We start from the raw sequence: 27,175 nt of genomic DNA, 5'->3' as shown, positions 1-27,175 counted from the left end.
GGCCCAGAGCGGTCGGACCCGAGCCGCGCTGCTGCCCCCCGGCGGCCACGGCTGGCACTGCAGGCACCGTTCACCCCGGCCAAGGGGCGGACCGGAGGAGGGCCGCGGTGAGGCGGGGCAGGGGGCGTGTCAGAGGCGTATTAGGGGCGGGGAGCCCAGCGAAGGCTGGGGTGGGGTTGGGGGTGGGTCTGGGCGGGTCATAGGGCTACGGGGGCGGGGCCAGAGACAGCGCCGGCTAGAAACCTTAAGTCCTAGGTAAAATAGCTCCTATAGGACAGTTTTTCTCGCACAGTAAGCCTAACTCCCAAAGCTCTGGGTTTCTGATATTTAATAGGGTATACTAATAATTAGGATCTACCTTGTCTGCCTTTTGGAGGGAATAAATGAGCTAGCTAATGTAAACAGTGTACCCCACACGGGGGACTCAGTCTCTGTAACTAGTATTTTTTAAAAAGAATATTTTTTTTGAGGAGAGCGCGAGCACCAGTGGGGGGAAGGGCATAGGGAGACGGAGACTCTCAAGCAGGATCTATGACCAGCGCAGAGCCAGAAGTGGGGCTGATCTCAGGACCCCAAAATCATGACCCGAGCAGTAATCAAGAGTCAGGCGCTTAGCCGACTGAGCCTCCCAGGCGCCTCCTCTGTTAACTATTATTATGATGCTGGTAGCTCTGTCTAAAGTCAGTTTTTGGTTTTGTTCTTTTTTTTTTTTTTTTTTTAAGATATATTTATCCGAGAGACAGTGAGCGAGAGGCAGAGGGAGAGGGAGAGGGAAAGTAGGCTCCCTGCTGAGCAAGGAGCCTGACGCGGGGCTCCATCCCAGGACCCTGGGGATCATGACCCAAGCCGAAGGCAGACCCTAGCCGACTGAGCCACCCTGCTGCCTCTTTTTGTTTTTTAATATTAACCCTGCCGCTTTTCTCTTTAGAAAAATGGCTTTCTCTTCTTTTTTTTTTAAGATTTTTTTTTTTTTTTTTAAGTAATCTCTACACCCAACGTGGGGCTTGAACTTAAGCCCCAAGAGCAAGGGTCACATGTTCTACCAACTGAGCCAGCCAGGTGCCGCGGGAAAGCGGTTTCCTTAAACCTCCAATGCTGGGGTCTTTAGTACTGTGAACTTCAGTATAGTATATCTGTGCTAGTTTCTGGGGATATAGCAATGATCAAAACAGCTCTAGGGCAGCCTACAGTTTGAGAAGAAAGATAATGTTCATCAAGAAAGGTGACGTAATAAATGTTGAGGCCCATGTGTGAAAATCCACGTGGTATGTGAGAGTCTAACAGGCAACCTGCCCAAGATAGGTGGTCAGCAAAGTCTCCCATTTAAGCAGAGGTTTGAGGGATGAGGCAGGAGAAAGAATACTCCAGGTAGATGAAACAGCCTGTAGAAAGGTCCTGAGGCCCTATGGTAGAGATTTTGGGTTTTATCCTGAGAACAGTGGGAAACTGTTTGTTTTTAAAGATTTTATTTATTTATTTATTTGAGAGAGAGAGAATGAGTGGCCGGGGGGGGGGGGGGGGGGGGGCGGGGAACGCAGAGGGAAGCCGACTCCCTGCTGATCATGACCTGAGCCAAAACCAAGAGTCAGACGCTTACCCAACTGAGCCACCCAGGTGCCCCTGTTGTTTTTTTTTTTTTTTTTTGATAGGTGACTTTAGCCCTACTATGCAGTACAGCTTACAGGGATGGGGTGGCTATTACACATGAAGTTATTGCTGTAGTCTGGAAGAATGAGGGAAGCCTGCACTAAGGGCAGGGGCATGGAGAGACATACAAAGAATGGAGAGATTTTGGAAACATGGAAATGTTTTAGATTTGGGGTGTGGTAAGGGGCAGGAAGGGACAGAGGTGACTCCTGGGTTACTGGCTTTAGGATCTGGACAGATGGTGGTGCCACTGAGTTAGGGAATACTGAACAGAGACCAGGTTTGGGGGATGGAGGAGTGAGGAAGATCACAAATTTGAGGTGTCTTTGAAACATCAAATTTCAGTTAGACATATGCATGTGGAAGTCAAAATAAAGATGAGGCCGGAGATACACAGCTGAGAGGCATCTGGGTATAGGTGGGGATAAAATCTAGGGCAGAGCAGAGTGGAGGCTGAGGTGAAGGGAGAGCCTAGGACAGAGCTTGGACGTTTGTCAGCTGACGAGAGGAGGATGAGCCTTCCAAAAAAGCATGGAAGGACAGGTGGAGAGGGAGGATAGCCCCAAGAGTGTTTTGGGAGTCAGGGAAGGAGAGCTGATAAGGAGAGGGAGGACAGTATCTAATGCAGCTGAGGAGGCAAACAGTACTATGAAGACACCAGCCACCTCAGCCAGAGATGTTTAAGCAATGTAATGGAGACGGAAACCATCTCGCAGTGGGCTGGCTGAAGAGTGGGTCACAAGGAGGCACAACTCTTTCAAGAAGTTTGGGGAAGGGACGCCTGGGTGGCTCAGTTGGTTAAGCGTCTGCCTTCAGCTCAGGTCATGATCCCAGGGTCCTGGGATACAGCCCTGCATCAGGCTCCATACCCAAGGGGAAGCCTGTTTCTCCCTCTCTCTCTGCAGCCCTCCTGCTTGTGCCCCCCCACATAAGTAAGTAAAATCGCAAAAAAAAAAAAGTTTGGGGGAAAGAAATGGAGGCCTAGAACATTAGCTGCAGGAGTTGAGGGGTCCAGGAAGGAATGTGTGATGGTTTCTAATGGGATAAGAGTTGAGAATGTTTAAAAATCCAATAGGAAGGATCTGGTTGAGGAGACTAGTGAATGGGAATGGGATCAAAGCAGAGGTAAGAGGACTGGCTAGGTCAGCTGGAAAGTAACGAGAAGTTGGGAGAGTACCTTTGGGTGGCTGCTGTTTTCTCAGTGAATTAGGAGGAAAGAGAATCCGCTGAGAGAGAGAGGTGGGAGGCCTAGGGTTCGAGGAGAGTAAAGATAGTTTGAAATCCTTTCTAAGTGACCCAAAAATGAGCAGTGTTAAAGGCACACCTGGTAAAGGTTGGCAACCTCTGTAAATGTATAGCGGTACCAATCCACCTTGAGCTTTCCTCCCCAGGACTCAGCTACTCAGAGAGGTGCAGGAAGATAGCTGGGTTCACCCAGGTGGCGGCTATGAAGGCCGAGCAGCAGGGAATTCACGTGTTTGGGCGAGCGTGGTGCTGCAATGGTAGGCTATGGAATCGGAGCTGGGTACGGTGGGAGACGAATAAGGAGAAGGTAAAAAGAGTCTGTGGACTAACTGAGGACCCAGAAGGTTGAAGGACAGTCCCAGTGAGCACATGCTGGAGAGGGACGCTTCAGTTCCTGATTTTGGCCATGGCTCTGTTCCAGCAGTAACAGTCTAGGGGGTGACTGGGGGAGCAGGATGGCTGAGCTGCAGCAAAAGGGCCATCGTCACACACGAGATGGCTGAAGAACCAAAAGGCCAAGCACAGTGCTGAGCATACCTGTGGACACTGGAGTCAGGATAGTGGAGTGGTGGGACAGGGCTGTGACGAGCCTGGGTGAGACAGGGAGACACACACACGGGACGAGCACTGCACTTTGAGACACTGACAGAGCTGTGGGGAGGCGTGTACTCGCTGCCACGCACCTGGCACCGGCGCTGTCCTTTTACGTTATTGAGAGGGCAAGGCTGGGTCTTTTCCAGGGCTTGATAGAGACTCACTTAATATTTGCTGGAAGTATTAATAATGAATTCATTCAGAAGTAATAAGTAAGCAAATGAAAGAGAGGGGCCCTAACTGGTGGATGAGAGTGAGGCCGAGTCGAGAGCAGATAAACCCACACACTGGTGGGGCTGTATGCGTTGGAAAACCCTGCAGTTAAGGAGGGCTGGGTTAGTCAGCTAGGGCGGCCATCACAGAATATCACACACTGGGGGTGGGGGGGGTTGGGGGGCTTAAACAATAGAAATCAATTGTCTCCACAGTTCTGGAGTCTGGAAGTCCAAGATCAAGGTGTTAGCAGGGTTGGTTTCTTCTGAGGCCTCTTTCCTTGGCTTACAGATGGCCACGCTTTTTCTGTTCTCGCGGGGTCTTTCCTGGGCGCACATGGACCCCTTATCTCTGTCCAAGCTTCCCTGTTTTTCTAAGGACACCAGCTTGGCCAAGCGCCCACCCTAACGGCCTCTTTTTAACTGAATCGCCTCTTTAAAGGCCCTATCTCCAAACACAGTCACATTCTGAGATGTAGGGGGTTGGGCTCAGCCTGTGAACTTGGTGGGGCACAATTCAGCACATAGCAAGGGTTGGGTCTGAGCTCCACTGTCTGTGTTCACCTTCTCTTTTCTCTGCTCATTCAGCTTTCTTGGGACTCTTGGCTTAGCTTCTGTCTTCTGGGAGCTGGCAGTACAGACACTGGCCCCGCTGACAAAGCACAGCTTCCTGAATGAAGTTCCCCGTCCTGGAGGGAAGCTCGGTGCTGAGCAGCTGCTTCTGATGGCAGGAAATGGGGATCTCCTCCCCATCTCACTTGATCACCCACTGTTGACTCTCTCCTTGGAGCAGAGCTTGAAAATAGACTGAGAATCCCTCAGTTCTGCAGTGCTGTTGCCATTGCTAGCAGTGGGGCAGTCAGTGGAGGAGGGAAAGGGGAAATGAAGGCATAAAATATTATTTGTGGGCTGGCACATGGAGCATGTTTAGGCTTCGAAAACCCGAACCAGATCAAGAACTTCATATTCTAACTTTCTCACTGGAGCAGAAATCAGATTCGCAGCTCCCACACATTCGAGCTCCCACGCTTCAGGTAGAAAGTCATTGACTTGCAAATACACGGTTCCATTTGTTCCTTCATGCACAGCACTTTCCCAGATTGGATTCAGCTGATGCTGGCAGTGCGACACTTGTGGTGGACCTGAGCTTGGACCAGTGGGTCAGCACTGCTTAACCAATACAACCTGGTAAAATCAGACTTTACAAACGCCAGCATTCTAGGGCTCCTGCCAAGGAGTGGGTTCTTTGCAATTTTGTTAAGGAACCCTTGAGTAGGGGCCAAGAGGAGTGTGGAAGAAGAGGAATAAAAACTGAGTTCAGGTGAGTAACAGTTTGGAGAGGTAGGGCCAGGGCGAAAGTTCATGCAAAGTGAGTCACCAACACCGAATGAATGGAGCACTGATGATTCCTGATATGATTCCTGAGAAACCATCTCCCCTCCTCTGTGTGACTCAAAGTATACTAAAGCTCAGATGGATCCAGTGATTAAGCTCCTGTCACTGAAAGTCAGTGGTGGAACTAGAACCAAAACTAGGTTTTTAAGAGTTTGGACTTGCCTTACAGCTGCTTAAAAATGACACCAAAAGAGACTCAGGAGACATGACAACCGAACGCCACATGTGGTCCCGGATAGGATCCTGTGCCAGAAAGGAAAAGGGGATGTTGCTGGGACGACTGGCACCACGTGAATGGGGTCTGTGGCTTGGGTGGTAGTGTCGTGCCGGGGCTGATACCTGGGTGTGTGGGGGGGAGATGAACGTTGGCCATGCAGGAGAGTGTCACTGTGTTTGGGAGGGACACACTGAGGATTGAAGGGTGAGAGAGGAACATGTCAGAGAAAGATAAGAGAGGATAACAGAACAAATGTAAAATGCTAACAACTGGGAAATTTGGGTGAAAAGGATGGATGTGGGAGATCTTTGTACTCATTGAAATTTTCCTGTAGGTTTGAAACCATTTAAACGTAAAAATACAAGAAAAAACACAAGTCTAAAAGCATTTTTTTATTTACAGTATAAAGGTTACAAAGGTATATATGTATTTATATATATAATACCCTTAAGTTACAAATTTTCATTGTAATGTACAATGCTGTATGTCGATGTGCAACTCAAGGGGAAGTGTTGTCTATGCATTTATATTTATAGAGTACACATAAAGCTTTTTTTAATTCTTAAGAACACACATACTGCCCTGTTTTATGCCGTAAGTTTTGATTTGGTAGCCTGGTGATACCAGAGGATTTGAGAACTAAATTTTAAACAACACTTAAAAAGAAGTCTTGTTTAAATACAGGGTTCTAAAAAGAAGAAAAAAACCAGAATATCACATATTTTGATTTCTTGTAGAAGTATTATTCTAGCTTTCTAAGACTTAATACTTAACAAAAATGAAAGTTGTGTGGAACAAAATACATACAAGGGGTATAGTCAGAATTTGCACAGATTAGCCAAAATAGGCCTTCGTAGGTAGTGGTTTGCCACATTATCTTCTGGAAGACCTTGGGTCTGGTACCAAAAGGGAAACAGACTCTTTGGGCACCAAGGTCTTATCATGCTGAACACATCCAACAGATTGTAAACATAATACTGGAGTCTTATGCTGGAGGAAAAAATACAAAACCCACACCTGGTCTTGTAATCAGAGTAGACTTGCTACAGGTGTGAAGGATATCGCTGAGATTGATGATTCTGTCAAACCCAAGACAGCTGAAATCACTTCCTCTCCCCCAAATTTTAGTAATTCACAAAACAGAGGTGAAAAACACAACTGATACCCTCTAGAACAGGACTATGAAGGAAAGCACTTCTGCCAACCTAGGAGGAACAGACACTTACACGACAATACTCATGTGCTTGTTCCGATAACATAGAATCATTAGCACCTGATTGTCAAAGGGTAGGTTTAAAGTAAAGGCCAACACACTGGAGGCAGGGCTTAATTTGTGTGCACTACTCCGGGATGCTGGAAAACAAAGGGGAAGGAGCCCATGTGACTATGAGCCCTGTGCCATTCTAATCACAGATGACTGAGGTACCTTCTGGGTATGATGCAGGGTGCTGCCTTAAAAGCTGACCCTAATAATAAACAGAAGGCAAGGTGGGTGGGAGGGGGCTGTCACTGTATGAAAATTATGGAAAAATTCAACTAGCCTCTCGTTTTCTTGTTTTCTCATTGAGTTTGAGTGTCAGAGTGTACTGGAGTAAGTGGAATTTTGCTAGGTTTAAAATATCTTCATTTTGACACACCATTACAAATATTCCTTTTACACGTATAAGGACTTTCAGCAAATGAGACGTTTGAAGGGTGTAAGTGTGGAAATGCATGCATCAGCACAATTTAGAAATAGGGGTAGATGAAATATACATTCAGCTTTGCTATTGATAGTTAAAAGAAGCATTTCTTTAAAGACTTTCCTGTTGATCCACTTTGGGCAACAGAGCTTAAGTTCTGTTGTTGTTGTGATTTTTTAAGTAATCTCCACACCCAACATGGGGCTCAAACTCACAATCCCAAGATTAAGAGTCGTATGCTCCACCAACTGAGCCAGTCCCCACTAAAGTGTAATTTTGCATTAAAAAAATTAAGCATAATAAAAAGACTGACCTGCTTAAATGTGCTTGGAGTTCTTTCATGTTGGCATGGACCAAAGACCGAGCACCATTTTGAACATTTTCCAGTCAGCCAGAGGAGCAGAACTGCAGAGGTACTTTGGTAACAAAGTATGAAGTGGTTAATTACTTAACCGCTGATTGACAGATGGCATGGTGTAACTGAGAAATAATGGATTATGTGCTACTTGAGGGCTGGAACTTTCTTTTGGACCCTTCAAAGTACCTGATCAATGCTTATTAGATGAAATAATACTTGAATTAATATGTCATTAATTAGCCTTGCAATTTCAGAATTCCTCTATGCCCCCAAAGAACCTTTAGTCTATTCATAAGAGACTTCTATCACTTTGGAAGAGGTGACAGAGCACTCAGGTTCCAAGGGTATAATATGTGACTGGGATAAAGAGGGACTCTAAAACAAAGCATCTGTGTCAATAGCATGGAGGTAACAAAACAACAGAACTGAGGAAGGTACCAGGAATCTACCAGGGTAGCTAATCTTACGATATAATAAAGTATCATTTCTCTATTATAGCTTTTTAGTTTCAACCAATCTATTTTGGAGCAATTCAAGGATTACAGTTCAGATGGTAGATTTTTGTTGAATATGGTCCAATGTTCATTAGAGAGCAAAGAATCATTTGCAAATGGCATTATTTATGAATTACATCAAATGTAGATTGACTTTTAAAACAAGTCTGCTTTGGTTCAGTTACCTCAAGTGGGAAGAATGGAGGTGGCAAGAGATGAAGCTCAAGTTTATCAATTTTGAAACAAAAGAAGAAATCTGGTTAAAATAGTTTGTTGAGTTAATACATAAAAACCATTTCTCCAGTTGGTAGTTTAGCTATTGCCAAAAAAAAAAAAAAAAAAAAAAGACAACAGATGTACGGGTGTGCTCTATCAACCTATTTTTGGTACCTTATTTTACTTGAAATTCTCTCCCTTGATAGAATGAACTTGTATCATTGATCTGTATTTTTTTTTTTAGAGAAATGGTTTCCAATCTGCCACTAAGCAGTCTACTGCTAGCGTAAATTTCACTTATCGTTACATGATAGGAGTAGCTATATTGCTCAAAAACACAGAATCCTGATATACAACATAATTATTCTATAACTGACTGTCATCACACATTTATTGTCTATACACCCAGTACAGGGAAGGAGACAGCGTTAAAAAAGGAGAAGGGGGAGAGATTGCTGCTGTCAGTTTTTAAAGACAGTATGTAGAAAGTAAAAAGAATTCTAGATTACCAAGCAATCTTGAGAGAAAAAGAACAGCAAATGGAAGATTCCTCTGGTTTCATCTTCAGGAGGGGAAAAAAAAGCCACAATAACAATTTAAATCTGACCGAAAGATTTCCAAACTCAAGACAGAATATAATATAATACCACCCGGCACATTATAGACCTGATAGAGATATACACACAAAAAGAGTGAATGTGATTATGGTCAAATTCAACTTAAGCTTAAAGTTTAAGCAGAATCCCAAATTTAAAGTCTCTTTTCCTTACACAGATATTTCATCTGATCAGAGGAATTTGTTTTGAGACCAAAGGGATCTAGCATTTCACTTCCTCATTAGCAATTGAAAAAAGATGACCTTTGGCTTTCTAACACCCCCTCCCTTCATTCGTGGCGTCAATGGTGGATGGCAGCAACGTGGAAATGAATGCTGGATATTTGGATAGTTTCAATATTATGTACAATCAATAGCTTATAACCAGTGAAAATAATAAGAACAAAGTTCAGCGTAAGTATCCAAGGTAAGATACAAAAAAAGCAGAGAAAGTGCTTAAGTCTACAGGTCTTCCCTGAAAGCTTCAAAAATGTTTAACTTTTAAGTAGGTAGGGCTTTTAATAGAATTTGCATAGCAGCTTACAATATGATTTGCATTAAAAATACGGAGATTCTTCCATGTTTTTGAAAACATACAAATGCATATAAATTAAAAAAGAAGACCTGGAGTTTCTCACAAATTAAAAAAAAAATCCATCATAACCTTTTCTCAAATGTGGTCACACTTTTGTCCATCAAAACCATTTACAGTGAAAACTTTTTCTAGGAGAAACAATCTTGTCCAGATTCCACACAGCTTAATTTTTTTTTTTTAAGAATAAATTTTGGTTTATTAGCTAAGTGCATTTAATTGGCTGAAAAAAACTTTGTTACCATTCTGCTTAGGAAGATAAATTAGGAAAACAAATAATCAGTGACAATTTAATCATTTGTTGGTTAGATTTTTCCACTTCTAAAAATACAAGAATTAAATAAATCAATCTCTCCTGCCATCTAATAATGTTCCATAACAAAGTTTGTGAGGGTACGGCTGATAAAAACAGGCACTACCAGACTTTACCTAGCCTAAAAAGTGCTAAAACATGGCTTTAAAATAGGTGAATGACATTTAAAGTAGTATTTCTGATTGCTTGTGTATGTCCCAATATTTAATCTGAAACTGTCTACTAGGTAGAGGAATTTATAGTTATAATTATCTAATAAATACTGTATAAACATACATTAAAGTATTTCTTCATATAAAATATTAGATACTAATTTCCAGGTAAGATTTGTGTGGTAACTTCAGGAAAGGGCTTACCTTTTTCAGAAAAAGAATAACTGAGCTTTTCTTTTCTTTTTCTTTCTTTCTTTCTCTCTTTCGAGAAGAAAGGGAGAAATTTTAGGAAATGAGGAGGAAGAATTTTCACACGCCAATTGGTTCCTTGTAGACATCTGTGTGGAATATGGAGAAGATGTCTAAGCCCCAGGTCTGGGGGGGAATTGAGGGCACAGGAAGCGGGTCCATTGGGATGAGTGGAAACGAAACTTCTACACATGGAGGCCCACAACATTCTCAGCAATTTTTCTAATTCAAAATGAAAAAGAAATGACAAGTTAAGCTGTTCTATAAAAGGTGTGAAATACCCCAAATGCCCATTTTTAGTTCTCATTTGAAAATAATTTGTATTTTGGCATCTTAATACAAAATACATATTTATCAAGGCTGTCCTATTCATAAAAAGCACTTCATTTGTGGTTTGAAAATTCCACAAACACACTTAATTGAAGAACAAGCTGGTCACCCATGATTGGAAAGCTGTTGCTGTCACAGAAACAGCTTAAGGGCTCTTGCTCTCGGGAGTGCTAGTGGTCAAAGGAAATCTCCCACACACTTTCATCTCACAGTAAGACTCAAAAGATTTTTAAAAACCCTATGAACCTTGGTGTTAAACATGACAGTCAAGCTTGAACAAAATGAGCCAAAATGGCTCACACGCTTTACCTTCTCCTGCTCACCCGTTCATCCCCTTTTTTAGAGATTTTTCTCATATAACTGATAAGCACGGGGGCTCAGAATTTTCCCCGGAAAATATTCTCAGTGGCTTAGCCTTTACACTAACCAAGAAAACCACAACCAAACGGCTTTGCTGCGAAGTCTGTGACTGCATTGTGCAACTTTTCAGGTTAATAATGCTCTCACTGCGAAGAGCGTCTAAGCTCCCTTATCTGAGGGTATTATGTGTTGAAATTCTGCTCCCAGAAATCATAGCTGGACCTTCAAGATATTTTTTTTCTTCCCTTGCAAATTTACTTCAGATGGAACCAAACATAGGTTTATGAATCTTTAAAACATAAAAAGTTCTTGAAAGACATATTCTAGTCTAGATTCCAATTTCCAGTTTGAAGTGGATCAAATCATTTATTTTTGGAACGGCAGCCACGGGAAGAACAGTTCTCTCCCCAGCCTCTGTATGTGGTTAATCTCACTGTACGAGGGGAAGGAGGACTGACTTATGGGCAGAAGAAAGACAGTGGGGTGACAGTGTCTAACTCAAACTCTCTGCTAATGAGTCTGCTCTTTCAAATGTCCCACCTAGGTCAGTCTGCACTCACACCAAATCGCTCATGTTCTGCATTTATGGTTGTGGGGTTTTTTTCCTCTCTATTTGGAGTGCCACCCTCTATTACCCTCCGAAGTGCTCACATCCTCTTATGGCACTCCTAATAAATCTAGTAAGTGAGAACTAGTCCTAGACATTTCAGATAACACCAAGAACATCCAAGTCAATATTACCTTTTCTTTCAGATCTGGGGACTGCAGTAATCTTGACATTTTATATAGCTATTATACTATTTTAAATGTTTTCAGATATATACCTCCTTCATAATTAGGAAAAACAAGCTGAGTGTGATTCTTTAATACCACAAAATCAGCAATCTTACTGCTACTAAGTCCTAATGATGACATCTGGCAATGCTTAGCAAAACCCAGGTAGCTGTTCGTGATCTCGTCACCTCGCCCACGGTAGAATGCATTACCAAGCTAACAGTGAGTCTTGAATTAGCAGCTGCCTGTCCATGCCACTCTCCTGCCACAAAGGGAGCTGACCAGGGCCAGGATCCAGCGTGGGCTCTCAAAGCCCAAAGCAACAGCACATGATGTTCGTGCTGAAGAGCTGGCTTTATAGAGCCTGCTTTTTAAACAAGCGGGCTCTCCACAAGATTTATCCTCCTCAGTGAGATCTGCCCACTAGAAAAGATACTCCTAAGGAAACCCATCTCAAAGACTATTCCTCAAAACTAAGATGGATGATCTCCCTGGAATGGCAGTGATATCCAGTTATTAAAATAGTGACTAATAAAGCTCCACTAACCCTAACCAAAGGCACATTTGGTAAGCAATAAAAAATGGCTTAGGCTAAAAAGAGGATTTTTTTTTTTTAAAGAAATCTTATCCCCTGGCTCCTACCAAAGAGAAATCAGAAAAATCTAAAACAAGCAAACCTCTTCTTTCAAATCAGTGGTTTCCAACTTGGTTGCCACCAGAAAGGGAGCGGAAGGCAAGGCAAATCAAATTTCGCAAGTTCTAAGTCCTAAAGGTAGCACTTATAAGTGGCAAAGCTTGTGATGCGGTGGGAAAGTGACAGCCAGGGTGGGATGCAGGAGAGCCAGGACAGATGGGAGATGCTTTGGTGTGCAATTCAAGGACTTCCTAGGGTGGAAGGATTAAGTGACAGTAAGCTCCAACAGCACGTACGACCTATCTGCAATGGCCAAGAAGCACAGGTGGCTGGAAACTGGCACCTGGGAAGAGACGGTTGAACTAAGCAAGATGTCAAGGCTAAGCTCGAAACAAGTCCTGTAGGAAGAAGAAAACGAAAACAACCCTTGAGTATTTGATTCTGCCCTAAAAAAGACAAAAAACAAAACAAAACAAAAACCCACAATGAGCCGTCCTTCTTCACAGGGGAAATAAACCTAGTGACTTAGAAACCACATTAGGAAACGAGACAATAAATCAACAGCTTCAGTCTGGAGCTTATTAGAGTCCTAGAATTTCTGGCCAAGGTAGCTCGTGAAAGGCAGGCTCTTCTTTAAACACGGTTACTGTTCAGCAGTGATCTGCAGGTCCTCATCAAGGCACTGTGCTGGAGGAGAGAGCAAAGAGTTTTCTTTTTGTGCTTTTTTTTTTTTTTTTTTTTTTTTGAGGTGGAAATACTTCTTGTGACATTCAAGACTCTTTTCTGATTCTGTGCTGCTCATACGAGCAGTCCCATGCGAGTGACTTTGGCTGACAAGAACGTGTGCAACACAAATACTATCGGCTTCGGACAAGAATGCAGGTCCATGGTCTGTGGAGAGAGCACACGGATTGTCACTACCATACACAGAAGCTTTCATAAACAGACACAAAATAAACGAATCTGGATGTGATGTTCTACTTTGTAGAAAGAATTTGGATTAAGAAGGTGCCAGATTTATGGAAACATCTCTCAGGAACTTAAAGCCACAAATGAAAAGTATACTCTGAAGTAAGGTCACTCCGCGTAGTAATGAAACACTAGTGTGAGCTTGCACATCACAATCAGAGACAAGTGGTGGGGTGCTGGGTTCCACTGTGCCTGCAGGAAGAACTAAACAGTAGAAGATGTAAAAGAAAGAGGAACACCCTATATGGAGACCATTAACTGTGATCGTATCCCCGGGGGGAATCACAGTGAACTCAGCTGAATGTGACTACGGATGCGTATGATTTTTGGTATCCCTCATAGGTTTGTGGTGGGAATGACAACTCCTGAGGCTAGTCAGGGGGCTAGTCATACCTTCCTAAACTCAGGCCTCTAATCTGGACAGCTGACACCAGGTAAACAAGGAGACCTGCCATCAGGCTGCGTGAGTCAAGTGATTTGTCAGTCATTGGCACTGATGCAGAAACCAGGAATAGGACATAGTAAACTATACCTTCTAAAGAAAAATACAACTTTATTCAAAATATAAATTACAGAGCACGAATTTCATCATTAAACTTTGTATATATTAAGTATAAGCAGGGACTAAAACCACATAGCCAGCAATAGTCTAACACCTGTCTTGCTAAATGACAACTGCTATTAATAACTGGTTAATTTAACAGAAGTTAATTTAACAGAAGCATTTAACTCTGTCTAATGCTTCAGGTTTGTTTTTTTTTTTTAATATGTACATATCTTTATTTCCCAGCAAGGTCTCTTCCCAGAGATTAGATACAATGCTTAAATCCAAATGATTTTAAAGTGCTTATTGGATTCCTGAGGCCCTTGAAACACCACCTGATCTAATCAAAGAGCTTTGGGTGGGAAATCAGTGATTTGATGCTTCAGAGTACACTTCCTCTGGCCTTCTGAGGGATGTGTTTCCCACTTTTTTTTAAGTTTAAATTCAATTAATTAACATATGGTGTATTATTAGTTTTGGAGGTAGAGTTCAGTGATTCATCAGTCTTATACCCAGTGCCCATCGCATCATGTACCCTTCTCAATGTCCATCACCCAGTTACCCCACCTCTCATCCCCCTCCTCTCCAGCAACCCCCAGTTTGTTTCCCATGATTAAGAGTCTCTTATGGTTTGTCTCCCCCTCTGACCTCATCTTATTTTTCCCTCCCTTCCCCCATGATCCTCAGTTTTGTTTCTTAAATTCTACATATGAGTGAGATCATATGGTAATTGTCTTTCTCTGATTGACTTATTTCACTTAGCATAATACCCTCTAGTTCCATCCATGTTGTTGCAAATGGCTGCTTCAGGCTTTTGAAAAGCCCTGGTCCATGGCCCAACCATAGTTTCCTAAAGATTCATCATTTAAGATAAGACTTCTAGGGTGCCTGTGGCTCAGTCCGTTAAGCGTCTGCCTTCAGCTCAGGTCATGATCCCAGAGTCCTGGGATCAAGTCCCATATCAGGCTCCCCCTCAGTGAAGAGTCTGCTTTTCCCTCTGCTCCTCCCTCCCCTGCTCGTGTTTGCACTCTCTCTCTCTCTCTAGCAAATATAAATAAATAAAATATTTTTTAAAAATTAAAATAAGATTTCTAGGCATGATTTCTTATTTGGAGGTTATTATCTCTAAGATCTCTTTTAGTAATAAAATGTCAAGATTCTGTTTTACAAATTTCCACCTATGGTGATTGCATCAACAGATATAATACTTCATGTGTAAGACTTCAACTACTGGCTCAAAACTGATATGACCGAAAAGGCATTATTTTACTCCTTTATCATAATTTATGATTTTTGAAGTTCACTTGACACAGTTCTGTGGTTCCCTAAGGGAAATCATGAATTCCTGCCGATCTTCCCTTTAAAAGGCAAGGAGATTAAAAAAAAAAAAAAAATGGCTGTGTGGAGATAGCTCTGTATCTTTTTTTCCTGATTAGCAGAATTTCTTTGGCAACCAAGTCATTCTATTACTTTTAACTCATCTCAATCAACTACTAATAATAGCAATGGATAGAATTTATTAAAGTTTACCAGCTTTTGTATTTTATAGCTCATATTTGATAAAAGCCTATTTCTTAAAAGGGCTATCCATTTTTTCTTTCTACCATTCAACCAAAACTTTTTAAAAAGGAATGATTTCCTAATGTGGGGAAAAGAAAAACACAGACACACACACACACACACACACACACACACACACAAGTCCCAAACCCAAACCCAATACACTTTGAAAACTGAAGAACAATTTCCTGACTCCAACTGGACTATCAGTCCATAATTTTCTTTTCTTTTCTTTTTTTTTAAATTATTTATTTATTTATTTATGTGACAGAGAGACAGCCAGCAAGAGAGGGAACACAAGCAGGGGGAGTGGGAGAGGAGGAAGCAGGCTGCCAGCCAAGGAGCCCGATGTGGGACTCAATCCCGGAACGCCGGGATCATGCCCTGAGCCGAAGGCAGACGCTTAACAACTGCGCCACCCAGGCGCCCCTCAGTCCATAATTTTCTATACAAAAGGTAAGAAGCAATGGGAAAGAAAGAAAGAAAATACCTATTAGAGTAACATGGTTTTCAGAAATACTCTTACCAGTTCTCCCTCAGGACCACCAAAATCCAGATACAGATTTCTGATGCCATCATCAGCAGACATTTTCAGCCTTTCAAAGGGGTAGCGGTACAATATGCTGCTGGAACCTCCATTTTCCTTGGAGATAGTGAACCCATTTTCATAGTGCACAGTGAATCTTACTTCTTGGCCATTTAGCGTGCAGCCTGTTGAAGACAAGCAAAAAGCATCATTATAAAAGTTACTACTTCAGGGGCACCTGGGTGGCTCAGTCAGTTAAATGGCTGCCTTTGGCTCAGATCATGATCCTGGGGTCCTGGGATCAAGCCCCATGTCAGGCCCCCTGCTTATCAGAGGAGTCTGCTTCTCCCACTCCCCCTGTTCATGCTCTCTCACTCTCTCTCTCTTAAGTGAATAAGTAAAATTTTTAAAAAATTAAAAATAGAGTTACTACTTCTGTTATCAAGTAGAAAAGGATTCTTCCGACTTCAACAAAGGAAAAAGAATCTTTTTTTGAGAACGTGTGATACCTAACTTATTTGAAACTCCCTGAAGTTTTGTTCTGGTTGCTTGGGTCAACATCTTGATTGAGATGAGAAAGAGATGACCGTAACTCTCCATGACATCTGATCTGGTTCAATTCAATTCAGCGAGTATCAATTAAACACTTGTGCTGGCAGTAGACCGTGCGTGGTACTGGAGAGGTAAGAGGCATGGTCCCCCCTCTCAAGGACTTCATAAATGAATAAAGAATAGGTCAAATTGGATAGGCAGTGAAGTAGAGAAAGGTTTCGAGTGGGCAAGAAGAAAGAACAACCAAAGGAGAGAAGGCAGAGATGCCTTTTAGGGGCAGTCACATGGTCTGGTTGGTATTTGGGAAAAGGATAAAGATAATGCTTATTATCAAAGGTAAAGGCTACAGTTAGCAAAAGTCACACTGTCAGTCCTAGCAAAGATAAAATTCAAAGGATTGATCTGAATTGATAGGAAAAAAAACCCTTTGATCAATAAGACCGACACATGTCTTTTCACAAGACTGGTGAAGTTTCTGTTCCACTAACATCTGACCGCGGTTTTGTTGTTTTTGTTTTTTTGTTTTTTTTTTTAAGATTTTATTTATTTATTCATTCGACAGAGACAGAGACAGCCAGCGAGAGAGGGAACCCAAGCAGGGGGAGTGGGAGAGGAAGAAGCAGGCTCATAGCGGAGGAAGGTTTTGTTGTTAGTACAGGGGCTACAAAGTGTGAGGCCCTCTGAGATCTGGGAATCAACGCAGCCCTTTGAGAGATGAACTTCAAATCACCTAAACGATCAGAGTCACGCTATGCCTGGTCACAAAAAGTAGCTTCCAAACAAGCAAGTCCTCCTATCCAGACTAATCAATGTATTCTTCCACTGCACTTGCAAAAACATTCAATTAGTTAAGATAGCTCTGTGTTTAAGAAATAAGGAAAAAGAATCACAGACAAATATTGGCAGTGTCCCTTCTCAGGGCTACTCAAAGAAGAGAATTTTGGACAAAAGACTTTGAATATTAGTTATCCTCAGGAAAAAAAAAAACCCTCAGGGGGAAACATGTAGAAAGTAATTCATTGCAATAATCTCTGAATAAATGGCTAAGCTTTTGGAGGAAGAACAGATAGATCCCAATCAAAGCAACTAGGGTACAGTTTTCAAGAGAATTTTATTCTATTAACATCCCTGAAGCTATAGCATAGTCAAGGGTAGTAAGATCTGATGAGAAGAGAGGGGTCAGTTCTAGTCTAGAAAAGAAAAGCTCAAAGAAAAAGGATTTGCTCAAGTTCTTGAAACACTGGCTGGAGAAGGTGCAATGCAGGTGGGCGAGTATTTCTGCCTGCAGGTGAGTCTCTAGTGGGGCTAGATCAGGTGAGTGCAGCCAGCAAAGGCAAGCCATTAACCCCATAAGAGCTTGCCATAAGCGAAGTTTCCTGAAGATTCTGTTTAGGATTGTTCCCCCCAAGAGGGAAGGAAAGGAAAGCAAATGTAGTGTATGTGTGTGTTACTTCAGAAAAAACAGGGGCGCCTGGGGGGCTCAGTCGGTTAAGCATCTGCCTTCGGCTCAGGTCATGAATTCAGGGTTCCTAGATCGGGTCCCATGGCGAGCTCCCTGTTTAGCAGGGAGTCTGTTTCTGCCTTTCCCCTAACTCGTGCTCTCGCTCTCTCTCTCAAATACATTTTAAAAATTAAAAAAAAAGACAACAGAATATTGTTTATGATTATCTCAACCATGAAAGGAAGAAGTAAAAGTGACACTAAATACATCTGGGTTTAGAAGTGAGTTTGTTTTCATTTAAAACTTGTAATTAATACCAGATAATTTTGAGAGCAATGTTGTGCCTAATAGTTGTAGTTAATGGCTTCTCCCCAAATGGTAGGTAAAAATAGTTGAGGCAATGGTGCCTAAGTACCCTGGCATCTCTCATCCTCAGAGGGTGTCAGGAGTAGTGCACCAAAGAGCAAAAAGCCTCTGACTGTGATTTAATGTGTGTGTGTGTCTGCGTGTGTGTATGCGGGGGGGGGGTGGGGTGGAGGGCAGGGAGCTGTGGTAAGTGGCCCTATTCTGATGGGACAGGATCTGGGACTTATTAGCGAAGCTCTGGGCTACTCCAGGTGGCTTAAACTAAAATCCTTTTGTGGGCTATAAATCCACTATGCACCTCAATTTATAGTAAGTCAGTAAAAAATGTAATGTGCTGATTTTACTTAACAGGGCTTTTATCAGAAATAAAAAAAGACACAACAGCAGCATTCAAGGACAATCAAAGAACATCAAATATTGAAGTTTAAAAGACAGAAAAAAACTACGGTTTTTGAGGTAATCGAGGGAGGAAGATAAACATTCAGCACCCAGCAGTGGGGGGGGGGGCTGGCTTTGTGTTCCTTTTGGAGGGTTCAATGTGGGTTTATGGTGTTCAGAGCTCAAGTTAGGGGAAGCAAATTCATGAGCCTGGCCCCAGAATAATCAGAAAACATACATGAAGTCCAGTGGAGTTGTGAATTATGTCTCAGTTTTGTTTCTTCATTAAATCATTTATTCCTATTTTTTAAATTCTCTGCTCTTACAGGGCAGCAGGGATGACAGATGGGTTATCACATACAATATACACTGGAGAAATCATTGTTTTGTTTTTAAGATTTATTTATTTTAGAGAAAAAGAGAGAGAGAAAGCAGGGGGAGGGGCAGAGGGAAAAAGAGACAAAGAATTTCAAGCAGACTCCCCCCCATTGAGCATGAAGCCCAACATGGGGCTCAGTCTCAAGACCCTGAGATCATGATCTGAGCTGAAAGAGTTGGACACACTCACCCGACTGAGCCACCCAGGTGCCCCGAGAAAGCACTGTTTTGAGCACTTATTATGTGCCAGACACATAGTTACATGTTACATTATGTGTTAGGTGCTGGGAGATACAGAGTTAAATAAAAGATGCTTCCTATTCAGACAAGTGAGAGAGAAAGAAAAGGAAATATGGATACAGAAGAATGAACTAGGTCCTTATGCTAGGGAAATGGACAAGACACTATGGGAAGACAGAGGAGAGGCGAGTAGAATAATTCTGGAGAACTGAAAAAGGCTTAATTAGAGGTGCTAATTCACTGGGGCTTAAGTAACAATGACAAGCATAACAATGGCCACTTTGTTGAGTGTATACTATATACCAGAATTAGTTAATTGTGACATTTTAACTCATCTAAAAATCTAATAAACTCTCAGGGTTTTTTGGAAAATTTTATTACCATGAAATATGTAAAACAGACACTCATCTCTTCTCTAAGTTCATCTCATCCCTGAGACTTAATTCATAACCCACCCACAACCTGGAATAGATGTCAGGGACAAGGTGGTGATCAGGGATGGGGTGAGAGGAGGTGGGGGAAAGGCTGACATGTGTACCAACCGCCTAAAACAGGGAATCTCCAGTTTACCACATGTACTCTCATTCAAGCTCAATCATTCTGATCAAAGTTCTCTGAGGAGAATCTCCCTCTATTATTAATAATCTGCATTAGAAAATTCTCTGACTTCATGCTTAAGGTTAAATTATTACACTCAAGTATTATTATTATTATTTTTTTTTTTTTGAGAGAGAGAGAGTATGGGCGCATGTCGGTGGGGGGGAGGGGGAGAGGGAGAGAGAGAGAATCTTAAGCAGACTCCACACCCAGCATAGAACCCATCATGGGGCTTGATCTCATGACCCTGATATCATGACCTGAGCCAAAATCAAGAGTCAGACGCTCAAAGTGCCTTTGGCTCAGGTCATGATCTCAGGGTCCTGGGATCGAGTCCTGCATCAGGCTCCCTGCTCAGAGGGAAGTCTGCTTCTCCCTCTCCCTCTGCCACTCCCCCCCAACTTGTGGACACTCTCTCTCTTACTCTCTCAAATAAATAAATAAAATCTTAAAAAAAAAAAAAGTCAGATGAACAACCGACTGAGCCACCCAGGAGCCCCTCAACATTTCCCTGTAAACTAGATCTCCCCCATTAACGTTTTTAGATGTTCAAATCTCTTATTATTAGAAGAAAAGCTATTACTCAACTCCTCACCTTCCCTCTTTCTCTCCCTCTTTTTAAAAAGATTTTATTTTTAAGTACTCTCTATATGCAATGTGGGGCTCAAACTTACAACCCTGAGATCAGGAACTGATCTCTACCGACTGAGCTAGCCAGAAGCCCCCCTCTTTGTTTTTTAAAGGAGGTGTCTTTAGTCAGTTTATCTCTGTTTCACTTCCCATCCAATCCTCAGCCCTCTGCAGTCTGCCATAGCCATCACACCACTGAGCGTCTTTCCCCAAGGGCACCAAAAATTATCTCCATGTTGCTGAATCCAACCAGCTTCTTCAGCTCTGGTCTTGATACTTGTAAGTATTCCTTGTCAGCTGTCTACCCAGTTTCTATTTCTCCATTCTTCATTTACAGCCAAACCCCAATTTTATTCAAGTTTCCACATTCTTTCCTCATGTGTTTCAAAGAAGGATGATCTCAACTTCAAGGATAGATAGCCCCTGAGCCAATCAGAGCATGGCTTTCCCCTCGTGACTGCTGTTGGTCCAGAGTATACACATGAACCAAACTGGCTCAATCAGATTTAAAAGAAATACAATTGGGAAGGGAAGACCAACCTTCAGCTTTTATTCTTTTCTTTTCTTTTTAAGATTTTATTTATTTATTTGTCAGGGACAGAGAGAGCACAAGCAGGGGAGCGGCAGGCAGAGGGAGAAGCAGGCTCCCCGCTGAGCAGGGAGAGTAATGTGGGACTCGATCCCAGGACCCCAGGATCATGACCTAAGCTGAAAGCAGAAGCTTAACCGACTGAGCCACCCAAGCTCTTTCTTCTTGCTTTTTCTTTTATGTAGATAATACAAGTCTATCAAGTATAATGAAAGGGCTGATCGCATATGCCCAGGGTTACAAAGAACATGGCACTATGTTCCTTTTTTTTTTTTTTTTAAAGATTTATTTATTTATTTGACAGAGATAGAGACAGCCAGCGAGAGAGGGAACACAAGCAGGGGGAGTGGGAGAGGAAGAAGCAGGCTCATAGCGGAGGAGCCTGATGTGGGGCTCGATCCCACAACACCGGGATCACGCCCTGAGCCGAAGGCAGACGCTTAACCACTGTGCCACCCAGGTGCCCCCGGCACTATGTTCCTTTCTTACAGCTATTTGGTCAAAGGCGTGAAGTAGGTCTTACTTATTTTTATTTCTCTCATTACAAAGGACAGCATTTTGTAAGTAATAAGACAATAAATATTTGTCGATTTAATGGATTAAGAGAAACTGATACTGTATATGTCCTCTAGGACTTTAATCTGGGCATAGGAATGAGTCATTTAAAGGGGAAAAATAAGGGGCTTAAGGCACTGGTTTTGAGTCAGAAAAGACCCAATTCAAGCCCTCGCCACATTAATCCCAGTTCTTTCATCTTAAAAATAGAGGTAATAAAACTTGGCTTCGAAGTGTGTGTGTTAGGGTCAGAGGAAACATGCATTCAATCTATGACTTATAACAACCCTGATAAGCACTCATTATTCCTTCTGCTTCTGTCCGTCCTACTTCAAAGGCAGGGGCTATGCCTACCGTATCTATTTTAGTATAGCCAGTAAAACTACAGAGTTTATACTCAATCCATATTTGCCCAGTAGATGAATAAAAAATCAAGAGAATTTTACAAAATAGAGAACATGGTAAGAGCAAATTCTTTCGTCATATATGCTAACAACATAAATACTTTAAAATGCTCATTTTTCTTCTCCTCTTGCAGATTTTCTACATATTTAGTAATGTAACTCCTCCTATATCTACCACTGCTTAGTCTTTTAACACCAAAACTACAGAAATTCAAAGTATTCATAAAGTTCTTGTTTGATTCAAAAATTGTAATAGTTTGGGTAATCAGTATGATGAAATTAGCCTTTAAAAGCATACTTATTAAAGTTCAAGCAATTATATACATATATGTATTTTCACATTTTGAATTCCTGTGACAAATGGAAAATGGTTTTATATACTAAAGGGAATTAACTGCATTATCTGCCTAGTGATGTTGAGGTTCACATTTGCTAAAAGGAAAAAGTTCTTGTGTACTAGAAGGATCACGGATCAATTCTACTGTAAACTAATAAAGGTTTAAAATTAAATGAACATTATGAAGTTCACATATTGTGTTCAATAGCAAAATCTTACAGGTAGTCACTGAAATTTTTCTAAATGAGTAAACTATACAAAAATAAATAAATAAATGAGTAAACCATAACCAAAACACGTAAGAGACAAAGAAACAGAGCTGAAATGATTTCTTCTTGTCAACTTCCTAATGTTCTTTAGGCCACGGATATCTGAATAGGTAGTACAATGTGCCATAATTAGTTTTAAATAAACCTTTCTGAATTGCCCAACAATTTAACACAAAGTGGTAACGTGCATCTGAAGGACATGCTTGCTTGTGTATGTATGTGTGTATCTATGCGAATGTGTATCTATGCGAAGACATAGTAGATCAGGGGCGCCTGGTGGCTCAGTAGTTAAATGTCTGTCTTCGGCCCAGGGCGTGATCCCAGGATCCTGGGATCAAGCCCCGCATTGGGCTCCCTGCTCCCCTGGGAGCTTGCTTCTTCCTCTCCCACTCCCCCTCCTTGTGTTCCCTCTCTCAATGGCTGTCTCTCTCTCTGTCAAATAAATAAATAAAATCTTAAAAAAAAAAAGTCCTAGTAGATTTGGAGCACGTACACACACACACAAACACATTTTAAAGGAATTCTGGCTCTCATCAAGCAGTTTACCTTCAGCCAGTTTAATACATGTGACACAGTTCTAAATACAAAGTAAGTGATTAGTAAGTACATCATTTGATCTGAATTCTGGAAATGAAAGTATTACGAAGGTAATATTAAACTACAGCTGTATATGGGAATGAGAAAGTTCAAAACTAGCAAAAAATACGTTTGTCTATTTTAAAGTATTAGGACCCAACCAATCCTTTTTCTCTCTCCCCTCAAGCCATCTGTACTGAAACAACTGTGAGCCAGGGACTGGACAGAGTTTTGTTTCCTGCCAGAAGTTCAGATGCCAGACACCAAAGCAACGACACGAAACTAAAAAATGTTAAAAAAATCTAAGTTGCGTTCTTTCTTTTGGGAAACATCTCTCTCTGGATTCTTTTTTTTTTTTTTTTAAGATTTTATTTAATTATTTGAGAGAGAGACAGCATGAGCAGGGGGGACAGGCAGAGGGAGAGGGAGAAGCAGACTCTCCACTGAGCAGGGAGCCTGATGTAGGGCTTGACCCAAGCACCCTGGGATCATGACCTGACCCAAAGGCAGACGCTTAATCATCTGAGCCACCCAGGCAGCCTTCTCTCTGGATTCTTAAAGAAGATATGGTGATCCCAGATGCCAGGAAAGGGCCTAAAGAATTTCTTGGGCTCCCCAAGGGAACACAGAGCACTGCAGACCTTCACATTGAGGACACAACACAGAAAGCACGTTATGTGGCCAAGACTAAAACCAGAGCCCTGCAGCCCTTAATGTGGTCACCAACCACTATATAGAGAAAACGGTTGGGAAATACACAAGTAAGAAAGACAGTGTGGATGTGGTGGCTTTGGTCAAAATCCGAGGTGGGGCCTTACTGGTTATTGGTGTCATTGCTTGAATCATCACTGTGGTTGTAAGGAAAATATCAAGCAATTACTAAAGAGCTGAAGAATTATGTCATTTTGACAACATTTAAAAAACTGTCCCTCTGCCAGTGTTAGAAGATGACCCATGCAAATGCTGCCTATGCAATTCTAAAGCCTTGGAGGGCCCTCCCTTTCCAAAAGCAATGCAAAGAAAGATAAATTACAAGACGTTCTGCCCTTTGAACATCTTCTCTTTTTATACAACTCTATAAAACTGTTTATAAAATAAAATACATAGAAAACAGGAGCAAAATTAAGTAAACTGATTTGGAACCAAGATAATCGAATTAATTCAAGCCACATTTGAAACTCTGTGTCTTCGGGGCACCTGGGTGGCTCAGTTGGTTGAGCGTCTGCCTTCGCCTCAGGTTATGATCTCAGGGTCCTGGTATTGAGCCCTGCATCGGGCTCCCTGCTCAGTGGAGAGCCTGCTTGTCCCTCTCCCTCTGCCCTTCCCCCAGCTCATGCTCTCTCTCTGTCTCCAATAAATAAATAATCTTAAAAAAAAAAAAGAAACTCTGTGTCTTCATTTTGATTATTCTTTGCTCTTGTTAAACTGGAAAGCAATCTGGAAATACCTATACATACATATACATGTACAGACACACAAATATATACAAATGAAACCATATAGACCAGCCACAAGAGGGCGCTGCAACAGTGAAAAGACACCACCAGGCTTCTTTCCTTCAGATGCTTATTTCACTAAGTACTGGGCACACATTTTCAAACTTTTCAAACTCAAAATTCCTTATTTTTCTGTAGACATAAGCCTTGCCAGAAGCCCATATTTTAAGGGTGTTTATCCAGATCTTAGGCTCTAAATCTTCTGAACTAGAGGGTTAGTGCATTTAGTATTTAGTAAATGAGTTGTTATACTATCACATACAGATTAAAACGATGAACAGCAAAACTGCCATGTTGTACATAGGGTGTTATGAAGTAGCCATAGACAAGGTTTAGGAAAACTTTACTAACGAAACAGAAAAACCAGGTTTCTTCCACCATGATCACATTAAGATGCCATATTTTAGAATATTTTTGAGTCTGGCCCATACGATAATGGATTTTACTTTATTATTCTTTTTAAAGATTTTTAAAAAGACTTTATTTATTCACTTGATATATATAGAGAGAGCATAAGCAAGGGGAGTGGCAGGCAGAGGGAGAGGCAGACTCCTGCCGAGCAGGGAGTCCAATGCGGGGCTCGATCCCAGGACCCTGGAATCATGACCCTAGTGGAAGGCAGATGCTCAATCAACTGAGCCACCCAGGTGCCCCTTTCTATTAAGATTTATTTATTTTAGAGAGAGAGAGGGGGCATGAATGGGAGGGGCAGAGGGAGAATCCCAAGCAGGCTCCACACCCAGCGCAGAGCCTGACATGGGGCTCGATCTTAGGACCCTGAGATCATGACCTGGGCTGAAATCAAGAGTTGGATGCTCAACCAAATGAGCCACCCAGACATCCCTGGTTTTTACTTTAAAACAAAGTATAACATTTCCATTTAATTCCTATTAGAAATGGTATGTCAGGATCTATACCTAGAGAGACTTCCTTAATTAGTTCAGCAGCAGCATGGCAACCCTGAACAAGTATCCTGGTCCAGGTTGACAGATCCCGATGCGTCTCCACCCTGAAGAGATGCATCTCGATGCCCTGCCGAGAGCCTGTTCTGGTAGCAAACGTTAGGTCAGATCCAAGTGAGGGTGATCGACATCCGGAGCCAGAATGAACCAACCTAGGACCACAAAGACGACAAAGATCAAAAGTAATCAATGTACTGGTATAGGAAAATGTCAGCCATTTATGCTGATAAGTAAGCAGAAAGTTATAAAAGCCATCTGCAGTTTTTGAAAAAGTACATTTCAAAACAATATTATAGTTTTTGAAGTATATACCATTCTGTTTTCCCATAAAATGACCCCTTGAGTCACAGGCAGAACACTGGGCTGGATGAGCTAAGGCCCAATTTTCTATTGGCTTTTTTATGCTCTCGAAAAGGCTGTGCATGTAAAAAAAAAAAAAAAAGGTTCAATTTTGATAAAGAAGTGTTAAGTCCACACAAATGAACATCCTCCCCTATCATCAACATCACTCACTAGATGGTACTTTTTTTTTTCCTACCAAGAATGAACCTACAATGACACATCATAATCACTCAAAGTCCATAGTTTACTTTAGGGGTCACTCTTGGTGTTGTACATTCTGTAAGGTTTGGACAAATGTGTAATGATATATCCATCATTATAATATACAAATGCCCTAAAAAATTCTCTTTGCTCTGCTTATTCATTCCCTGCCCTTCCTCCTGGCAACCACTTATCTGTATACCTTTTACTTCCTTTTCTTAACTTATTGCATTAGCAAGGATTGCTGGTATGATGTTGAAAAGGAATGGCATCCTTTTCAGGTCATCCTTGCCTTGTTCCTGATCTTAATGGGAAAGCTTTGTGCTTCTCACTATTAAGCATGATATTAGCAATAGATTTTTTTGTAGCTAGTCTTTATCAAGTTGAGAATGTTCCTCCTCTATTACTAGTTTACTTTTTTTTTAATCATAAATAGGTGTTAGAATTTGTCAAAATTTCTGCATCTCTTGATAGATTCATATGATTTTTCTTGTTTAGCTTGTTGATGGGATGGATTACATTAATTGATTTTCGAATACTGAACCAGCCTTGCATATCTGGGATAAATCCCACTTGGTCATGGTATATAATTCTTATTATACTTTTTGGATTTGATTTGCTAATACTTTGTTGAGGACTTTTGCATTTATACTCATGAGAGATATTGGTGTACAGTTTTCTTATAATGTCTTTGTTTGGTGTTGGTATTAGAAAGTATTGCCTCTGCTTCTACCCTCTGAAAGAGACTGTAGGGAATTTCTTCCTTAAATGTTTGGTAGAATTCACCAACGAACCCATCTAGGCCTGGTGCTTTCTTTTGGAAGACCTTACACTTTCCACAAAAATTAATTCAAAATGGATCTTAGATCTAAATGTAAAACACAAAAGTAAAACACTTCCGGAAGACATTTTAAGAGAAAATCTAGGTAATCTAAAAAGATACAACACCAAAAGCATGATCCATGAAAAAAAAAATGGTAAGTTGTACTTTCTAAGTTAAAAACTTCTACTCTTTGAAAGACATTGTTAAAAGAATGAAAAGACAAGCCACAGAGTAGGAGAAAATATATGAAAAACACATACCTGATAAAGGACTAATATCCAAAATATACAAAGAACTCTTAAAATTTAACAGTAAGAAAATAAAAAATCCAGTTAAAAAATGGGCAAAAGACTCACTTCTTAGTATATATCCAAAAAAACT

General features: G+C 41.5%; 1 protein-coding gene across 1 annotated transcript in view; it reads right to left on the bottom strand.

Moving 5' to 3' along the window:
* Positions 1-5,689: 5,689 nt before the first annotated feature.
* SNTB2 (syntrophin beta 2) overlaps positions 5,690-27,175 on the bottom strand; it is a 102,344-nt gene continuing 80,858 nt past the window's right edge. Inside the window, exons 5-7 of the mRNA XM_026495105.4 lie at positions 25,384-25,580; positions 15,659-15,843; positions 5,690-12,950 (exon numbers count right to left, since the gene is read on the bottom strand). Of these exons, the coding sequence (XP_026350890.1) occupies positions 12,858-12,950; positions 15,659-15,843; positions 25,384-25,580 (475 nt within the window). The 3' untranslated portion in view covers positions 5,690-12,857. The remainder of the gene's footprint in view (positions 12,951-15,658; positions 15,844-25,383; positions 25,581-27,175) is intronic.

This window comes from Ursus arctos, unplaced genomic scaffold (genome assembly GCF_023065955.2).
Source record: "Ursus arctos isolate Adak ecotype North America unplaced genomic scaffold, UrsArc2.0 scaffold_19, whole genome shotgun sequence".
NCBI lineage: Eukaryota > Metazoa > Chordata > Mammalia > Carnivora > Ursidae > Ursus > Ursus arctos.
The sequence above is the reverse complement of the archived record's forward strand: the minus strand, read 5'-3'. Positions and strand labels throughout refer to the sequence as shown.